The sequence below is a fragment of the Panulirus ornatus genome, chromosome 6 (assembly GCF_036320965.1).
Source record: "Panulirus ornatus isolate Po-2019 chromosome 6, ASM3632096v1, whole genome shotgun sequence".
In the NCBI taxonomy this organism is placed as follows: domain Eukaryota; kingdom Metazoa; phylum Arthropoda; class Malacostraca; order Decapoda; family Palinuridae; genus Panulirus; species Panulirus ornatus.
Window position 1 is genome coordinate 46968759 of NC_092229.1, and position 19255 is coordinate 46988013.

At 39.9% G+C, this 19255-nt stretch overlaps 2 protein-coding genes across 3 annotated transcripts in view; one reads left to right on the forward strand and one right to left on the reverse strand.

Annotated features, from left to right (window-relative positions):
• The window catches only part of LOC139749186 (G-protein coupled receptor Mth-like), a 45767-nt gene extending 39417 nt beyond the window's left edge, over nt 1-6350 (reverse strand). Inside the window, exon 1 of the mRNA XM_071662850.1 lies at nt 6104-6350. The gene's annotated coding sequence lies outside the window, so the exon portion shown is untranslated. The remainder of the gene's footprint in view (nt 1-6103) is intronic.
• The window catches only part of LOC139749187 (heparan sulfate 2-O-sulfotransferase 1-like), a 35005-nt gene continuing 18129 nt past the window's right edge, over nt 2380-19255 (forward strand). Inside the window, exons 1-3 of one of the 2 annotated variants that reach the window (XM_071662853.1) lie at nt 2380-2497; nt 17381-17514; nt 17972-18177. In XM_071662853.1, the coding sequence (XP_071518954.1) occupies nt 17382-17514; nt 17972-18177 (339 nt within the window). In that variant the 5' untranslated portion in view covers nt 2380-2497; nt 17381. Of the gene's footprint in view, nt 2498-15050; nt 15359-17380; nt 17515-17971; nt 18178-19255 lie in introns of those variants that run through there. The other variant, XM_071662852.1, reaches the window with a different exon arrangement.

Sequence of the window (19255 nt, forward strand, 5' to 3'; positions counted from 1 at the left end):
GCGTACATGTGCATTGAAGAAGCCCTCTTACATGCTGCTGACGGAGGAGGACTGTTGGCTGAGGCAGCATCGCCAGCTAGGAGGCGATCCTGAATTGTGTAAGAGGATGCGGGAGAGAGTGAAGGTGGCACACCGGGGATTTTTCAAACACCGATTATCTACTTTCGTGCCGATAAGGTGCAATAGGTGTCAGAGGTGACAGCCAGGTGCACGCACATACAGGGGTGCGGGGATTCGATTATCTGTTTCAGAGCCGATAAAGTGTTAATTGGTGTTAAGAGGCGAGAGCCAAGTGCATATGTAGGCAGGGGCAAGGGGCTTACTTCAAGCAACAACGGACGGGATACTGTCTGTCAACGGTGGGCATTTGAAAGGAACTCTAGACATATAGCTCGCCTCCTTATATAACTAAGGTTGAAATTGATATTGTTCACTCAGACCTAGAATAAAGCCTAAGAGACATTGATTCCACGAAATAAAATTTCATCTATCCTTCATAGTCGAAATAAAACCTAGGCTAAAGTCGAACCGCGCCAATATTTCATTACGTAGAAACATTAAATATGGCATACAAAATTTCAAGGGGCATTCGTCTAAAAGTCTAATCCCCACTCTTTGTAAATTCACTAATGCGTCCCCAGCTTATATACTGTGCTTAGTTTTGGTAGCACTTGCTTGAAATATAGACACAGTGACAGTACAAGGACGAGCTACTCCGATGATTCCCCGCCAGATAAACGAACCCGAAGAAAGTCATCCATTTCCACGTTAAATCATTCTGCTTAGAAAAGATAGGATTATGAGGTGATTCAATACCAGAATCTAACATTATCATAGACTTTAAGAATCTAAATCTTCAAAGTCTGATTTCACTTGTTGTAAAGGAGAAAAATGACAGCAAAGGTTTACTTCGAATGTTTTTTTTTTTTTCCTTTTGTACAACAGACCTGTTGTCACATGGAACGATTTACGAATACTAACTAGCAGATTCAGGCCCTCCGTGCCCTTTTCTGCTCGCTTCTGAGGTAGAACGCTGGAAAAGCATTGTCTATACCCGCCAGTTTTTCTTTTGATGCCTTCCATATTGACGGCAAAAACTTCCTACTCAACAATTGTACAATTTTCCCGAAAATGTCACCTCCCCCCGCCCCCAGTCAAGAATGTACATTTCACTTTGAGATAATGGAAGATTGAGAAACACCGATCAGTGGAGTAAAAGTGGAAAGGTAGACGGACTTTTCGTAGAAAAACCTGCAATCTGTCACTGAAATTAAGGAAGCGCATAAAATGTTAAATGTGGATAAAAAGTGAAATGATTATCACGACTGCTTTAAGCTTAAACGTAACTATTCTGCCAAGAAAATGGGAAATCAATAGCAAATCGTGTATGGGTATGGTTGCAGCATTCTTTTTTATAGTATGTACAGTATATAATGCAAAAACATATAATAATATAATATTTCTATGGAAATATGTAACCCTTACAACTAGCAATTTCCAACCCATAAGGATCTGGATAAATTTTTAGCAATTGTGTATGGGAAAAGTTATCGTGCATCCGGCAACGTCCTCGGTTGGTTGAAAGAAAAACAAAACTTAAAAAATTAGCTTAGAGTCCACGAACAACGGCTTCTGCACTTTATATATAAAGTTCACAAGTAAGTGTTTTCTTCTTAAGTATTTACTTTATTTTACTACCCTTTCCTCAGTATCCTCTGTGGTAAAAAAAAAAAAAAAATCTTACTATCAAAACAGACTCGAATGATTTGGCTGTTTACATTCCTTTGCAAGTCTGCCATCATGCATCTATGCGAATGATCCAATACACTGTGATGATCATGTAAATATTCAGACTGTGAAACTCCGCTTAAAGAATAAGGGGGGGGGGGGGACTATACAAAATTTATATGCATAATGGGAGGAACCTCAGATCTTTTTTTTTTTTTGGAACCATCATCTCGATTCAGGGATTCTGTTATCATCGTCGGTGAGGATTTCGGTACTAACCATCCAACCTTCAACCCGAGGATAACCAAATATAGCACAGTTGGTGTGCATATCGTCAGTGCCTCACATGAGATCCTTGACGTCTATCCCTCGTCACACAAAGGATGCCCCAGCTCATCCTAAGGAGGCCGTCTACATCTCGCTTATTTACGGGTATTAGCACATCTAATGTTAGTAATCACCATCATGCCATCTTGATTGCTGCAGCTACTTGTTCAATCGCTACAGTCCTGCCCAGCTCTGGGTGGACTACCAGAAAGGCGAATTGGGATCTAACACAAAGGAAGAATGGAAGCTAATATGCAGCCTACATTCCGGCAACTTTCCTCCTTCGGCCGCCTAGTATAAGACTGCAATTAACCACCAACCACCAGGCATTTGGCAACAGGACTGACTACCAGGGATGAGAAGAGCCTCACACACACTACCCTCACCCCGGGGCTGCAAGTCTGCACGGGAGTTGAGGCTGAATATCCCGGAGGACGACAAGGTATGTGTGAAAGTGTAGACGAATTCACGGTCATGGTCGGTGAAGCGAAATGTCTGTTGTGACTTTACTGGGTGAATATGTCGTTCCAAGCAGACGAAGCTTTTACCGTCATTGTAGGACCCGGTTCTCTTTACTGAATGTTGCGTAAAGCAATGCGTAAGATATGATACACAAATCTGCGTGTGGTTACACCGTAAGTGAAAAGTGAAACGAAGCGTGGCTGTATGACTGTGAGTTATCGAAGGCAATCCAGTCTCGCCAGGAAACTTTTCGCTCCAGTTTAGTCCATTGTTTACCTGCTTCAGATTTTTTTTTATGTAGCCTCGATGCTGCAGGAGCTCTATAGGAAAGATTCTGGAGTTATAAATTTTGGAAAAGTGAAAAAATGCGATTGATCAAGAGTTTCCTTATCCTCTGCATGGTGCTACCAGACAGTTGGACGACTGGAATCATTACGTAACACTTGACCTAAGTTAATTGCGTTTCATAAACGGACTAGAAATAGGGTAGTTAAAATACAAGTCAAAAATAGGTCAAAAATGGAGTAAATATACAAGTGGGTTAAAGACGCGTATCTAGTATTCGCGTGGTATACACTGACACGTAAACTACAGTAGAGACTTAAGGATCTTTTAAAAAATGATAATAATAATGAAAACTGAGAAACGAGCCCTATGAATAAATTTCAACATCTCATGTAACAGTATTTCATTTTTTGCCGCCATCGCCAAATAATGAAAGAAAAAAATCCTTTAGTCTGTATCATTCATTATATTTCACCCCACCCCTGGACAATGGTAAACTTGTGCTCTATTTCCATCTCTTGCACTTGAACAGTCAGTCCGGGAAAAGCTAAGCGTCAGAGATAGACTCAGAAATTGTTGTTGAGGATGTAACAGCCGGCAGCACCAGGAATCCTCAAGTCATCTGGCACTCCCTCCCTCCCTCAGTAAGCGCTTCGCAGAAGCGCTGGTTTGGCTTCGGAATTCCCAAGTCCCACGGAACAGGAGGATTTCGCGTTACTCGAATGACGCGACAGAGATTGTGATAATTTACACTTTTTGACAATGGAGACCGAACGTAAGCCTCCTAGAGTTATGTTGACCATTGTGTAACATCTTATTCACATTACTGACAGAATAACTTGACAGTATATTATCAACGACATGTAATCCATATCTGCTTAAGAATTAGTATATCATTTTGAAAGAAAACGAAACCATCCGAAAGGATATCCTCTATTATTGCGTCAAATAACTGCCATCACTTATCAAAACGTTTAATTTCTTTTTGTTATATTATTGCGTCGAATAACTACCATCACTTATCAAAACGTTTACTTTCTTTTTGTTATATTATTGCGTCGAATAACTACCATCACTTATCAAAATGTTTAATTTCTTTATGTTATATTATTGCGTCGAATAACTACCATCACTTATCAAAACGTTTAATTTCTTATCGTTATAGTACCCATGTAATTCGAAGGCTAACAACTAATTTCTTTTTCTTAATTCTTATTCCAGAAAAAGTATAGGAATAATGAAAGATTACAGCTATAGAGTCTACAAGGGTACAACAATGAGACATTTATTTATATATTCACTTATTATATTCTGTCGCTGTCTCCCGCGTTAGCGAGGTAGCGCAAGGAAACAGACGAAAGAATGGCCTAACCCATCCACACACACACATGTATATACATACACTCCCACACATACATACCTATACATTTCATCGTATACATATGTATACATACACAGACATATACATATATACACATGTACATAATTCATACTGTCTGCCTTCATTCATTCCTGTCGCCACCCCGCCACACATGAAATGACCCCCCCCCCTCTTCACCCTGCACGCGCGCGACGTAGCGCTAGGAGAAGACAACAAAGGCCACATTCGTTCACACTCAGTCTCTGGTTGTCATGTATAATGCACCGAAACCACATCTTCCTTTCCACATCCAGGCCCCACAAAACTTTCCACGGTTTACCCCAGACGCTTCACATGCCCTGGTTCAATCCATTGTCAGCACGTCGACCCCGGTATACCACACCATTCCAGTTCACTCTATTCTTTGCACGCCTTTCACCCTCCTGCATGTTCAGGCCCCAATCGTTCAAAATCTTTTTCACTCAATTCTTCCACCTCCAATTTGGTCTCCCACTTCTCGTTCCCTCCACCTCTGACACATATATCCTTATGGTCAATCTTTCCTCACTCATTCTCTCAATGTGACCAAACCATTTTAATACATCCACTTCTGCTCTCTCAACCACACTCTTTTTATCATCACACATTTCTCTTACCCCTTCATTACTTACTCGATCAAAACACCTCACACCACATATTGTCTTCAACATCTCATTTCCAACACATCCACCCTCCTCCGCTCAACTCTATCTATAGCCCACGCCTCGCAACCATATAACATTGTCGGAACTACTATTCCTTCAAACATACCCATTTTTGCTTTCCGAGATAATGTTCTCGCCTTCCACTCATTTTTCAACGCTCCCAGAGCCTTCGCCCCCTCCCCCACCCTGTGACTCACTTCCGCTTCCATGGTTCCCTCCGCTGCCAAATCCTCTCCCAGATATCTAAAACACTTCACTTCCTCCAGTTTTTCTCCATTCAAACTTACCTCCCAACTGACTTGTCCCTCAACCCTACTCTACCTAATAACCTTGCTCTTATTAACATTTACTCTCAGCTTTCTTCTTTCACACACTTTACCAAACTCATCACTAGCTTCTGCAGATTCTTAACCGAATCAGCCACCAGCGTTGTATCATCAACGAACAATAACTGACTCACTTCACAAGCCCTCTCATCCACAACAGACTGCATACTTCCCCCTCTCCAAAACTCTTGCATTCACCTCCCTAACAACCCAACCCATAAACAAACAACCATGGAAACATCACGCACTCCTGCCGCAAACCGACATTCACTGGGAACCAATCACTTTCCTCTCTTCCTACTCGTACACGTGCCTTAAATCCTCGATAAAAACTTCACTGCTTCTGGCAACTTGCCTCCCACACCATATACTCTTAATACCTTCCACAGAGCATCTCTATCAACTCTACCATATGCCTTCTCCAGATCCATAAATGCTACATGCAAATCCATTTGTTTTTCTAAGTATTTCTCACATACATTCTTCAAAGCAAACACCTGGTCCTCACATCCTCTACCACTTCTGCAACCACACTGCTCTTCCCCAATGAGATATGGTACAAAATAGTTTCAAGGTTTTGCGTTTGTTTGTTTATTATGCGGAGTAAATGTTGGTATGCTCATTCGTAGTTAATGCAATACTAAATTTCAATACAGTACATCTGTTACTTCATGTACCATCGTTACCCGTTTGTATTTAATACAGAGCATCTTTAAAAAAACAAACAAGTGTTTGACCATGAAACCCTGCAAACTACCGGCAACTAAAATGATCCGAGGTTGTAATAACAGATTTTCTTGATGCATCAACCTAATATATTCCTATTTGGCCAAAGGATGTTTTACCATGAATTTCCTGTCAATATTTTGCTGAGTGAAAATTCGGGAAACTGTCATATATACAGTACTTACCAGTTAACGTTCTCACTGATGATGGCTACGAACACTGCGAGAATTGCTCAATGACCATACAAACACAGTATGCATTTATATATGCACACAATCCTTCGAAGAAATTTCTACTCTCTGTCTCGAACTTATATCAAACACACAGGTGGAAGCTGATCGTCGTATGGCCTCACTGCAGCAGGAACATAACTAGACTGAGGGAGGCTAAGGCAAGGTTACCCCGTGTGAGGTGATGGTTGGGGGGGTGAGCGAACCTCCTCCCTCCGGTGGGGGTGTGGCGGCAAGGGGGTCAGCTTACTGGCGTAACCGCAGCCTGAGATGGAGATGACGTGCCATGTTTCACGATATTCCGAGAAAATATTCTCATATCAATAACTGTTCCACTAATACCAGACACAATGTGCTTTCTATTGTAATATTATTCATGACTAAACAACCGATTCCATTTTGTTGACACGATGGAGTTCGTCGGTATTTTTCCCTGTCGCATTTAAAACACACCTTCCGGAAAACAGATACAGATGAAAATAACTACAGCAGGAATTGTGGGGTTGGTGGGTGTAGGATGCAAGCGGCACCGTCCCTCTCTTGGGAGTCGATGTCGTGTAGTTTCATTAGGATATTTTCCAAGGATTGCCTTTATCCAGAAGTTTAACTGCACTCGAGACATTCAGTGCAACAAACGCGGATTTTTCACACATGCTAAAAATTCAAGACCGGTGTAACAAGGCCACAAGTAACTACATCGTACCTCGAACACTTCACAACTTAAAGACCCAAATTCGCCGTAAGTAGAGAGAAGCAGCCATCCACCGGGACTCCCCGCCCATCTGGTACGATACCCTCCGTAAATTCCCTGGCGCCTCTCTCGTGTGTCTATGGGAAATGGTCACGGACAAAGGGGCGTGATTGCTGCCCGTATCATCATCATTGGGTACGACTTAGCTTGGGATAACATACCCCGCGAATCGCTCTTGTGCATTATGCAAAAGACCCGACAGCCGCATCCTTGTCCTTTATCTTCTAGGAAGTCCCCACACACAACGCTTCCGTAACGCTTGGTGGACCACCACTCCACGACCCCTGCCTGACGGAGACACGGTGAACCTGCTCCTCATACTGGCCAAATATTACATAGAAAATATTGATGTGTGGAAGGAATGTCCTTCCTTTCTTTCTTAGGCTTTAGTAAGCCCCACTGCAATAGATCTAATGTTCGTGTGACAATTGCCAGATGCTTCTGGTAGTATTTTTACAGGGATACCTAGTAACAGCATTAGGATCCCGTTCCTCTCTCAAGGGATAAACTATCGAAATTTAAGTTTCCGCAACCCTGTCAAAAGTGTAAACGAACCAGGTTACGTAAAGAAATGTTTACTGCCATTAAGAGAGATGCAGTATGTCTGAATTTGCTTTAGTCTCTGATGTTGTTAACGATGTGACTATGAAGATTTAGTTTCACGATATTCTCTAGTCTTTGGAGGCCGATAACGTATATAGAAGTCTTGATGTTATTTTCAGTCTAGCAAGACAGTGTTTAGTTGCTTAAATATGTCAGCATTTATGAAATAGCCAACCCGGTAAAACAAGGTCACTACAAAAATTACTGGTTAGTGTACACTTGGTAATCTGATATTGTTGTTAGATTCTAGACAAGATGAATAAACAGCTGACGCCTCTAAGCAGGCCAACACAGCTGGCGGTTTACCTATAGTGCAAACAAGTGCCCGGAGAATTCCCCGCATAGCAATAAACTGTTACCAATGTGGTAGATCTTTAAAAGATTTAACCTAGTCTGGTTTCAAATAATTTTGAAAACAAGTTCTGTCTTAATTCTAGGCGTCATCAATTGATAGCCAGGGAAGTCAAATTTCATCATAATTGAATGTTATGAACAATGAGTAATTAGAAGTATTAAACAAGATACTGGCAGTTGCATGACAAGGGCCCCTCACCAACGCCAGTCCCACTGTTGTTTTCATCCTTTACCAACATCGGACGAGCGCGTCTTGTCTCGTATTTCACATATGCATCAGTATTTTCAGTATTCTAAGTATTCATAAGGAGTTGGTCGATAAAATGGGTACCTAGCTGAGGCTGATAATATATATATATATATATATATATATATATATATATATATATATATATATATATATATATATATATATATATATATATATATTTTTTTTTTTTTTATACTTTGTCGCTGTCTCCCGCGTTTGCGAGGTAGCGCAAGGAAACAGACGAAAGAAATGGCCCAACCCCCATACACACGTACATACACACGTCCACACACGCAAATATACATACCTACACAGCTTTCCATGGTTTACCCCAGACGCTTCACATGCCTTGATTCAATCCACTGACAGCACGTCAACCCCTGTATACCACATCGCTCCAATTCACTCTATTCCTTGCCCTCCTTTCACCCTCCTGCATGTTCAGGCCCCGATCACACAAAATCTTTTTCACTCCATCTTTCCACCTCCAATTTGGTCTCCCTCTTCTCCTCGTTCCCTCCACCTCCGACACATATATCCTCTTGGTCAATCTTTCCTCACTCATTCTCTCCATGTGCCCAAACCATTTCAAAACACCCTCTTCTGCTCTCTCAACCACGCTCTTTTTATTTCCACACATCTCTCTTACCCTTACGTTACTTACTCGATCAAACCACCTCACACCACACATTGTCCTCAAACATCTCATTTCCAGCACATCCATCCTCCTGCGCACAACTCTATCCATAGCCCACGCCTCGCAACCATACAACATTGTTGGAACCACTATTCCTTCAAACATACCCATTTTTGCTTTCCGAGATAATGTTCTCGACTTCCACACATTTTTCAAGGCTCCCAAAATTTTCGCCCCCTACCCCACCCTATGATCCACTTCCGCTTCCATGGTTCCATCCGCTGACAGATCCACTCCCAGATATCTAAAACACTTCACTTCCTCCAGTTTTTCTCCATTCAAACTCACCTCCCAATTGACTTGACCCTCAACCCTACTGTACCTAATAACCTTGCTCTTATTCACATTTACTCTTAACTTTCTTCTTCCACACACTTTACCAAACTCAGTCACCAGCTTCTGCAGTTTCTCACATGAATCAGCCACCAGCGCTGTATCATCAGCGAACAACAACTGACTCACTTCCCAAGCTCTCTCATCCCCAACAGACTTCATACTTGCCCCTCTTTCCAAAACTCTTGCATTCACCTCCCTAACAACCCCATCCATAAACAAATTAAACAACCATGGAGACATCACACACCCCTGCCGCAAACCTACATTCACTGAGAACCAATCACTTTCCTCTCTTCCTACACGTACACATGCCTTACATCCTCGATAAAAACTTTTCACTGCTTCTAACAACTTGCCTCCCACACCATATATTCTTAATACCTTCCACAGAGCATCTCTATCAACTCTATCATATGCCTTCTCCAGATCCATAAATGCTACATACAAATCCATTTGCTTTTCTAAGTATTTCTCACATACATTCTTCAAAGCAAACACCTGATCCACACATCCTCTACCACTTCTGAAACCGCACTGCTCTTCCCCAATCTGATGCTCTGTACATGCCTTCACCCTCTCAATCAATACCCTCCCATATAATTTACCAGGAATACTCAACAAACTTATACCTCTGTAATTTGAGCACTCACTCTTATCCCCTTTGCCTTTGTACAATGGCACTATGCACGCATTCCGCCAATCCTCAGGCACCTCACCATGAGTCATACATACATTAAATAACCTTACCAACCAGTCAACAATACAGTCACCCCCTTTTTTAATAAATTCCACTGCAATACCATCCAAACCTGCTGCCTTGCCGGCTTTCATCTTCCGCAAAGCTTTTATATATATTCCTATGAGTCCTCGGGGAAAATGAAACACGATAAGTTCCCAAGTGCACTTTCGTGTAATAATCACATCGTCAGGGGAGATACAAAAAAGAAATATAAACAACGTGATTGTCCAAGACAGACAGTTGTCTGTCTTGGACAATCACTTGTTTACGAAATGGCGTCCTAGCTAAGTCTCTTCGTTGTATATCAGCTGACTCATCATTCTTTCTTGCTTCTCCCCTGATGTGATTATTACAAGAAAGTGCACTTGGGAACTTATCGAGGAATTTAACTCTGATGAACTGATCTAACATTAATCACCTGAGGAAGTGGCAATATATGAGTAAAATAGATCATTTTTATAATCAAAAGTGTTTCCTAACAATTCCTTTACAATATTTTTGCCTGTAGTGGATTATCACAAAGAACCAAAGGCTGCTTATATTGAAAAGAACTTTAATTTTATATTCAATGAAGCGATTATCAAGTTGACCATACTCAGGCCCACCGATAGGGCGGAAATACCAAGGCAAAAATCTAGAAATAATAAAATAGTAATTGAAAAATAAAGAAAAATATAAGTATTAAACATAGCTTTTTGTAGACATTATCACTTGCTGCCGCCTCACCTTGAACGTGAACCCATCCAATCCCATGGCCTAGCTTTCCAATGCCAATCCTTGCCCAGAGTCTGGGTCAGGTCTTGATGGCCTGAGCATAAGTGTGGTATCTTCAACATACATTTCATTTCCAAATGTGAAACTGAAAGAGGGAGGGATGGACTAGGAGAACACTTCTGGTGAAGCAAGATAACTTGGTCTCATTCGAGGTTAAACTCTGCTCATGAGTTTGTATGCGCATCAAGCCAAATAGATCACCTCCTAATCCTCTCTCTTCTAAACGAAATAGATTTAAGTCGTGTAATCGGTTTTCACAGGATATCTGTCCAGGAATCATCTTGGTAACTTGATGTCGTAATCTCTCCATTCAGTCTATGTCTTTTTCAAGTAGACTAAAACTGAACACAGTATTCAAGTTGAGAACGTACCAATGAGCTGCAAAAAGCGAGGAACAGTTAGTTCTCTTGACTTACATTTGAAAGCCCTTCCTATCAATCCAAGAATTTTGTTCCCCAGTTTTACTGCTTCTGTGCACTGCTTACTTGGCATTTAGTTACGAGAGATTATTGTACTCAAGTCATTCTCATTTACGTTATACAAGATTCATACTGCAGCTTGCCTATTTCGCCTCAGTCTAATAACCCATATTTTCCCTTCTGTGACCTGTTACACAGCATTCGTCCTTCTATTCAAAGACAGTACCTGCCTGCCAGGAAAGCCTTACATTCCTTCCACAAAGAATCTGGCGTCTCGGATATGACTGAAGCCTTATGTTCATTGTTCTTCTCTGCCATATTTTATGACAAGGATAAGACTGGTCACACTATTAACTCTTGTGAAAGTGCCCTTCAAGAACTTCCATCTCTGGGTGTCAGATATTTGTCTCTGGTCTTTCTGTATGACGAGATCAGTTGCTTCTCCTTTGCAGCCCAGGTAGGAGCTTTCAAAAAAGTCGTGCCCAAGTAGCATCTTTCAAAAGTCGTAGACCTTTTAACTACTAAAAGTTTTTCTGTCAGTTGAACTCCACAGAATTTCTTTATAAAACTCTTCCTTATAGCCTTATGCTTTGGTAGGAGTGTTAGTTGAATTACATGTTATCTTCAGACAAAAGAATTTCCTTTTTTAATGACAAGTCTGCTTTGGGTTACGATAATCCCAATCCCTATATTCTATCCCAATCCCTATATTTCTAAGAGACTCAATCCTAGAAATAGCACTATTATAATGAAACCTTGGGGAATTTCAGTGGGAGCATCATACCTTTTGCCCAGTTAAAGCTCTTAGAGACCATTTAGAATTCAGGGCTTAGCGAGAGGACCATTTATTCGTGCACCCAGGAAGTCTTGAAACCTTTCTGGTGAAGAATGTCTAGCTAGATTGATTCACCTTATTGGCTCAATCTGGTCTTTATACTGGAGAACATGACAGAGGAAGGTGGCCTAAGCTTTATAGCCTTCCTCAGATACCTTTACTGGAGCAAGAAAAGTGTGTGGGGGGGGTGAGGTTTTTTTTTCTTTGGCATTATTGTACCCCCTTCTTCATACAGTACCCCACACCAGATGTGGATCTACGCTATGTAGTTGTGGGATTTCTTCCTTTAGGAGAGACATTCCAGTGCGCCTCTGAGCGCATTTCTTTTTTTTAATCTTGCCCTATTTTTGTTTTTTCTTTAAATGGCTCTGCTCTCAAGTTCCCAAGACAAACCACATAGGAAAGAAATATAGGTTTTTGAATCCAGAAAGGAAAAAATTAACCATATTTAAACTCTGGTTATCTTGCCTCGTCCTTCCTTCCCTTGGCTAAAAAAAAATATATATACAACTGTGACTGCTTTTAGGTTGACGCCCGTCAGCAGCTTCTGAGTTTTCGGGCATCGGGGAAGATAAGACTATTGAATCATTGCCGTGATCTCTGGCCGACGACTGAAACGAAGTGAATGAACAGCCGCTGTCATGGTTAGGTGGGTTACCAAGGATGAAAAAAAGCCAGTACATCCTCACTGGAAACACCAAGGGTTGGAGGGCTCCCAATCCTGATTTCACGAGAGGATATCCAGGAAGGTTTTTTTTTTAAGCCTTGGAAGGAAACGTTGTTCCAGTTTTCATTAGTATTATTCTCATAATCAGTCATTATTCTTTGAAATTGTTAAATACGAAATTATGGCAGAATAAATATTGGCACCGTTCTTCCATTAATTTCAGCTCAGTTTGTTGCCTTTGTCAACATCTCTGTCAACTCTGGATGGCATTGTCGCATATGCAGCACGTAAATTACGACAGCTTGAATTATCAGTCAGCACTGTGTTTCTTTACTTGCAGCAAGAGGTCTGTCATACTGTGCATTTGCGTTACATATAATAATGTTCTGAGCGGTAATACACTTGATTGTGCAGCTATTCTTGGGAAAGTAATTTGGAAAGGTTTCACCATTTGTGGGTAAAGATGGTATACTTGAGCCAGCTCAAATCATATATTTCATTATGGGGAGATGAATATATAGTGTTCCATCGGACAAAACACCATGAACTCTTCATTATAATGGTGGCTAGCTTCTGGTAAATTAGCTATTGTTGATGAAGCATCACCGTTATGTACTAGTTATAAGCAAGAAAAATGTAAATTGTTCCTCACTTAGCTTTTAAATTTGTAATTCCAATTTGCTTGTGCTTATATTCGTACAATAATACCTGTTGCAGGAGTTTAAGAGAAATCAAATCTAAACATAAAAATACTTAATGTATACACGTAATATTTTGTCTCAGGCTGGAAATTATATTAGTGCGAGTTTTGGTATAGGTAGTAATGCTGTGGATAAAAGAAAATGTGATGTTGATTTATGAGAGGACCCTACATGGAATATGGATACTGGACGTGTTTCTGTTGCTATTTGCTGTGATGTGCAAAGCTAAGCCAAAATTATTTCTTGTCTAGAAACAATGGGTCTGTCTGATATGATACAATACTATGTATGAAGAACGTTCTCTCTCAAGACCTTGATTCACTGAGAGTTGACTCGGACAAAAATTTCAAAAATGGAAAACAAATCCCAACTCACAAACAGCTTTCGCATTTTGCCACAACCTCCTCAGCCTTCCTACCACCTTGTAACTTTTTACTTACATGTAATACTCAAATTGTATTTATGTATATAATGTAGCCTAGAGGGTGCATTAAAGTTCCCACCAAAGCCCAAAGCTATAGTCTCGTAACTATAACCCTCACTTTTCGCCCACAATATCACTTAATCCAAGTTTGTATGTTCCTTGAATTCGTCTAATGCATCTATTAAGGTAGATTAATTATTCACAGTTCAAAATCATACCAAACCTTTGCACTTTATGGCCGTAAACAAGTCATACAGTCATGTAGCTTACTAATAGCAACTTGATAAAGGGAACATTATGCAACTTCTGCCAACTAACTGAACATTTTGGCGTCCCTCCAAAGAACAGAGTTCTCAAGCGGGAGTTTAATCAAATTCGAAACGTCTGGTCTCTATAGAATAACAATGACTTTCATGAATACATGTTTATAAATCATTACTGATATTGTATGTATATATTTCAAGGATACAGTACGATTTGGTTCGTACAATGACAACACTGAATTTGCCTTGCTAATATAACTTCACAGTACTTTACTGGAATTCACCTGAAAACATTACCCTGATTTTGGCTCAGGCAAATCTTTTCATATTGGCTTTCTAAGAGGTCCTTTTAGCTCCACTTTTTATATATATTAGGTATTTCTTTTCGCACTTTCTATAATCTCTTGTGTTGTTCACCCTTTGGCAAACCTATTTCAACTGGTTCCTCTAATAACACACTGTAGTATTCTTATATAGTCTACTGAATTGTACCTAAACAGGAGGCTATTAACAGTGACCTGCACAACCAATAACAAATGTAATTACTGTATTGCAGGCATCGCGCCGTATTATAAATGGGTTCCCTTTTCTATTGTGAAAACCTTTTGAAATCTGAATGTTTCAAAAGTCAGAATAACACCAAAGGTTGTGGTTCAAGTCTCTATATATATTCCCATCTTCGTGGATGTTCATTTTTCCTCTTAATATCCCACGTATACACACAAATTTGAGAAGAGTCCAAAGCATGTCAAGGTGCTCTTGCTTGTCTATGTATCTCCGAGGATTCCTTCAGTCTCCATTCATTTATATGATGGATGTACCACATTATTCCTCCACTAACTGGTTTCAGAAACCAGCCTAAAGCAGGCTGAGGGCACTGGTTCTAGTCTATCTATCTATCGTCTTTATTTCAATCCCAGTTGCATGGGATTGATTAGGTATATGCAGCCACCGTCAATTACTCAAACACTTACCCTCCTCTCGTTCACAGGTAAAGTGCTGACCTTACCACCTGTTTCTCTGGGAGTGAAACATGATGGGGGTTCAAAAGTTGAGGCAGGAACCTTGCCAATCTAAGTTGGCTTGATTGGGCTTTACGGCTTAATGAACGCTTTAAGAGTCATTACGTCTGTCAACGTCAAGCCAACACATCCACCATCCAAAAAATATCCCTTCACACCTTCTTCAGGTGTTGAGTTTAATTCTAAGGCCATACTAAAAAAGACTAGCTATGTATATGGCCTTTGCCAACCTGGGATTAATGACGGGAAGCACACGTCTGGAGGAAATCATTGCCAAGCGTTGCAATGTTTTGGTGCCTCTGAGTATGGAGGGCCCGTATCGGGAGTCCGATTTATTATAATCTGTGGTGATTTGATAACTAGGTTTTTTCCCAGGTGAGAATCGGTTTTCCTTCAAGGGTTTGATGTATGTTGAAATACTTCTGTGAGAGGAGTTACGGTTGACTTGTTTATATAGAGGGTCAACACGTCTCATGTTGTGGGCCCCCTTGCTCAACAGGAAACTTCCATATATAGACATACATTTAAGAGTTCAATGTATTATGAAGTTTAAAGGAAGTTAGATTGTCAGTGCTAATGTATAATCAATATGTACTAATCTCATGGTATGTGTTTGTTTTCCAAGTGTGATGTACCTCATGTTTCGTGACTGGATCATTTACTAGTAATATTCCTCAACATCCTTATCAAATATAACTATTTTTTCACATAAATATTTTCTCTGGGGAAGCATGTACTATGACCGTCACTTCCTTCCATCACATATCCTTATTTTGGGATCAACTCTCCATACCCAATAGAAGGAAAGCTAGGAAGATTACTAAATGGGCAACAGTGAAGTACCTTCAGGAAGACAATTATATCATTCAACTTCTGATGCTTAATGGAAGTGATTTAAAGAGATACTGATGAGATAGTGAAACTAAGAAGTCCTTTATTAATAAAGATGGATCACTTAAAGATTCCCTACCCCTTCGTTTTTCTGTATTAGGTTGGGATACAAACCAAAGTTGATGAATCCTGACCAAATTAGATGGCTTAGCTAAGCTATCCCAGCTAACCTAGCCGCCTAGGTTAGGTTGACTGGTTCAGGTTATAAACATAACCTAATCAATCCTAGGTAGCTTAAGAAAAACTTGGAGGTGAATCTTCCAGTGAGCCATTAAGGTGATAGTAGGAGACTGTGAAGGTTATGGAAAACGGTAGGGGCATTTAATGTGCAAATTGCTTTTGATACTGTGATTTTGTTTTGGAGTGATAGTGTAAAAAATAATTAGTGGCAAAGTATTTTGTGTTCTGGGATGAGATAAGAATACCATAGCAAGATGTAAGAAAGTCATGGGGAATAAACCAATTCAGGCAAAATTGGCAAAACGCTCGTCAGTTTGCCGCCACCACTAGCTAGACCTCATGATACTTAGGTACAATATATATATATATATATATATATATATATATATATACTTTAACATAGGTGTTATCACTCTGCCTGCAAGAGGTTACACTGTGAATGAAAGGTCACCTTTGACAGATCTGTACCATTGGCAGTACAGTCTCATCAAAGAACTTTTCACTTTATAGTTGTCTACATTTCCTTGCTACTGGATCCAGTGTGGCTATGGGCAGTAGGAGCCTTTAGAAAGGTCCTGGATAACACCAGGACTCTCTTCATAGAAATTGGTTCTAGAGTTATTATGAATGAATAAAATACCTTACTGAACCTTTCTGCCCCAGGAGTCCCTTTTATCCTTATGAGGATCTTGCAGCACTCTGGAAGCTGGCCACATCCTCCCAATAGGACCACAGATCATAAAGTGCTGTGATGTTGTGTGTGCATCTGTGAAGAAAGTGTAGGGCAATTGAGTAGTAAGTGCTTGGTTCTTTATGGTGTTACATGTTGGGCATGAAGGGTCTTACGATATATTGAAACAGTGATGTCTAGAGCATAAGCGGGAGAGTATGATTTGCATTTTTCTGGGAAGTGTGTTACTGATGGATGTATATCTAGTGAGTTGGATTTTAGGACTGGGGCAGGAGGTAAGTATTTATGTGTATATATTACAACATAAATCTGGTTACATGGGTGAAAAGTTATCTTCAACAAGGTTCTATCCTTGTCAATGGACAGAGAGTAGTTTCATCAAGGAATTTCTCCCTCCAAAGGAGTTCATTATTTCCCTCTTCTTAATTGAAGCACAGCCTTGAACCTGCTGGGACCCAGTAAAATTGGGCTTTTGATTGTGTATAATTAAAACTGATTATCTATCATATGGATATATGATCTAATTATTTTCATGGAGAACAGTGCACCAGTACCTGATAGGATGAATACCTTTCCTGTCATGTGTGTGGTTCTCATGAGGGATAGTTGTCTTTCACATGGTGGTTCCTTTCCAGTATGAACAGTTCCCGCTTGAAGAGTTCACGTGTGGTTGTGCTGTTGATGGTGGGCGTTAGTGCAGTGGTGATGCTCATGTACCTTCACCTTGCAACAGAAGTCGCGCACCTCCGCAACACCATACATTCTCGTTGTGAGTCTCCTTTGCCATGATATCTGTAACAGTCTCTGTAGAAGTATTGATGCTTTGTTAAGAAGTAAATGAAAAAAAAATTTCTACATATTCATTGATTTCCCCAAACCCTATATTTACTCTTATGTTTATAGAGAAATAAAAAAGGAAAGTCATGTAAGATGATAATGAATACTCTACACATAATATGCATCTTGATGCATTTACGCATATTGCTAATAATAGTGGCATGCTAAAGACAGAGAAATGTATATTTTCTTGTGTCTTTGCTTTTAGTGTTTCATCTTAGTTTCACAACATATATAAAATGTATTGATACCAAAATACAGTAATACCTGTATTATGTTGTCAGATATATTTTAATAAGCACCTACATTTTCATTATTCTTTGCAGCACACCTCCATCTTCTTACTTCAGTAGAGGAAATTGTCATTCATTACATTTCTTTATTTTCAGCTTCTTTAGGTTACCAAGAGGGTAGTGTACCAGCTGCGAGTAGCATCCTAGATCCAGATAACTTAGTGGTCATATACAATAGAGTACCAAAGACTGGATCCACCTCATTCATTGGATTAGCATATGATCTTTGTTCAAAAAATAAATTCAATGTCATTCACATGAACACAACAAAGAATACTCCAACGCTATCCCTAACAGATCAGGCAAGTATTCATTCAGCATTTGTATATAATGGAATATAGACCTGCTTCCTGTGTTGAAATGTGTGGATGGTATGTAAGGCACAAAAGTTCTGAATACTTAGCAAAAGTACCATAAATGACAAAATTTAATTTCAGAGAGAATCTATTCCATTGAAGGTCATTAGTGTTTTCATTGGTAAATTCTAACTGCTTTTGTCTATCATAACATGCACTTTTATATGGTTAAATGACAGTGTATTCTAAAATGACTCTATATGGCAGTCTTAGGGTAACTCAGTATTGAAACGTTATCACTCCACATCTCTACATTTTCATGTTTTCATAGATTTCCATACCCACATGGTTTAACATTAAAATTATCAGCTGCCCACAGAATCATTGCTGTCAAAGAATAGAAGTTTTAATCAAACATTAATTGTTACAGTATTATGTCACATTATAACTCATTTCCCAACTTCTTCTGCCCTTCATTATAGAAATGTATGTCTTATCTCTGGATTGAGCCCTATGGGCATTCAAGAAATCTCTTGCTTGCAGATTATAGAGTGAGTTCATAAGTAAGGCCTTCCTTTGCCACAAATGTGTGGGGTCAGCTGGATACTATATTAATAAGCCTCAGCAACCTGTCAGAGACTGTCCAGATCCTGTGATGCCACTACTCAGCTGATGTTAGGGTCTGTGTACCATGTAACCCTCACTCTTTTGCCAATTGCTGGTATCTGCTTCAGGTCTGTCACTGCTTTTGAGTAGAATATATTGACCTCTGCAATCCTACTAACCTTCCTTGATAGAGGAAAATATGCCATTTGTGTGGTTTCCAGAGGATAGAGATAATATTTGCCTTCACTTTAATATTGTAGAGGATTTTTTCGGGAAACTTTTTTGTTTGTTTTTTCTCCATTTAAGACTCATTTTTTCCTTAACTATTTCCTCAGATTAACATCTTCCTGGACAGAGTATATGGGATTCCCTTGAGTCAAGCTCCTTTTTCATAAAGGCTTAGCATGCATTGTGCAACTTGAACAGCTTCTATGGCAATTGCATCTTTTCTAAATCTCTTTGCGATAGAGAGATGTTC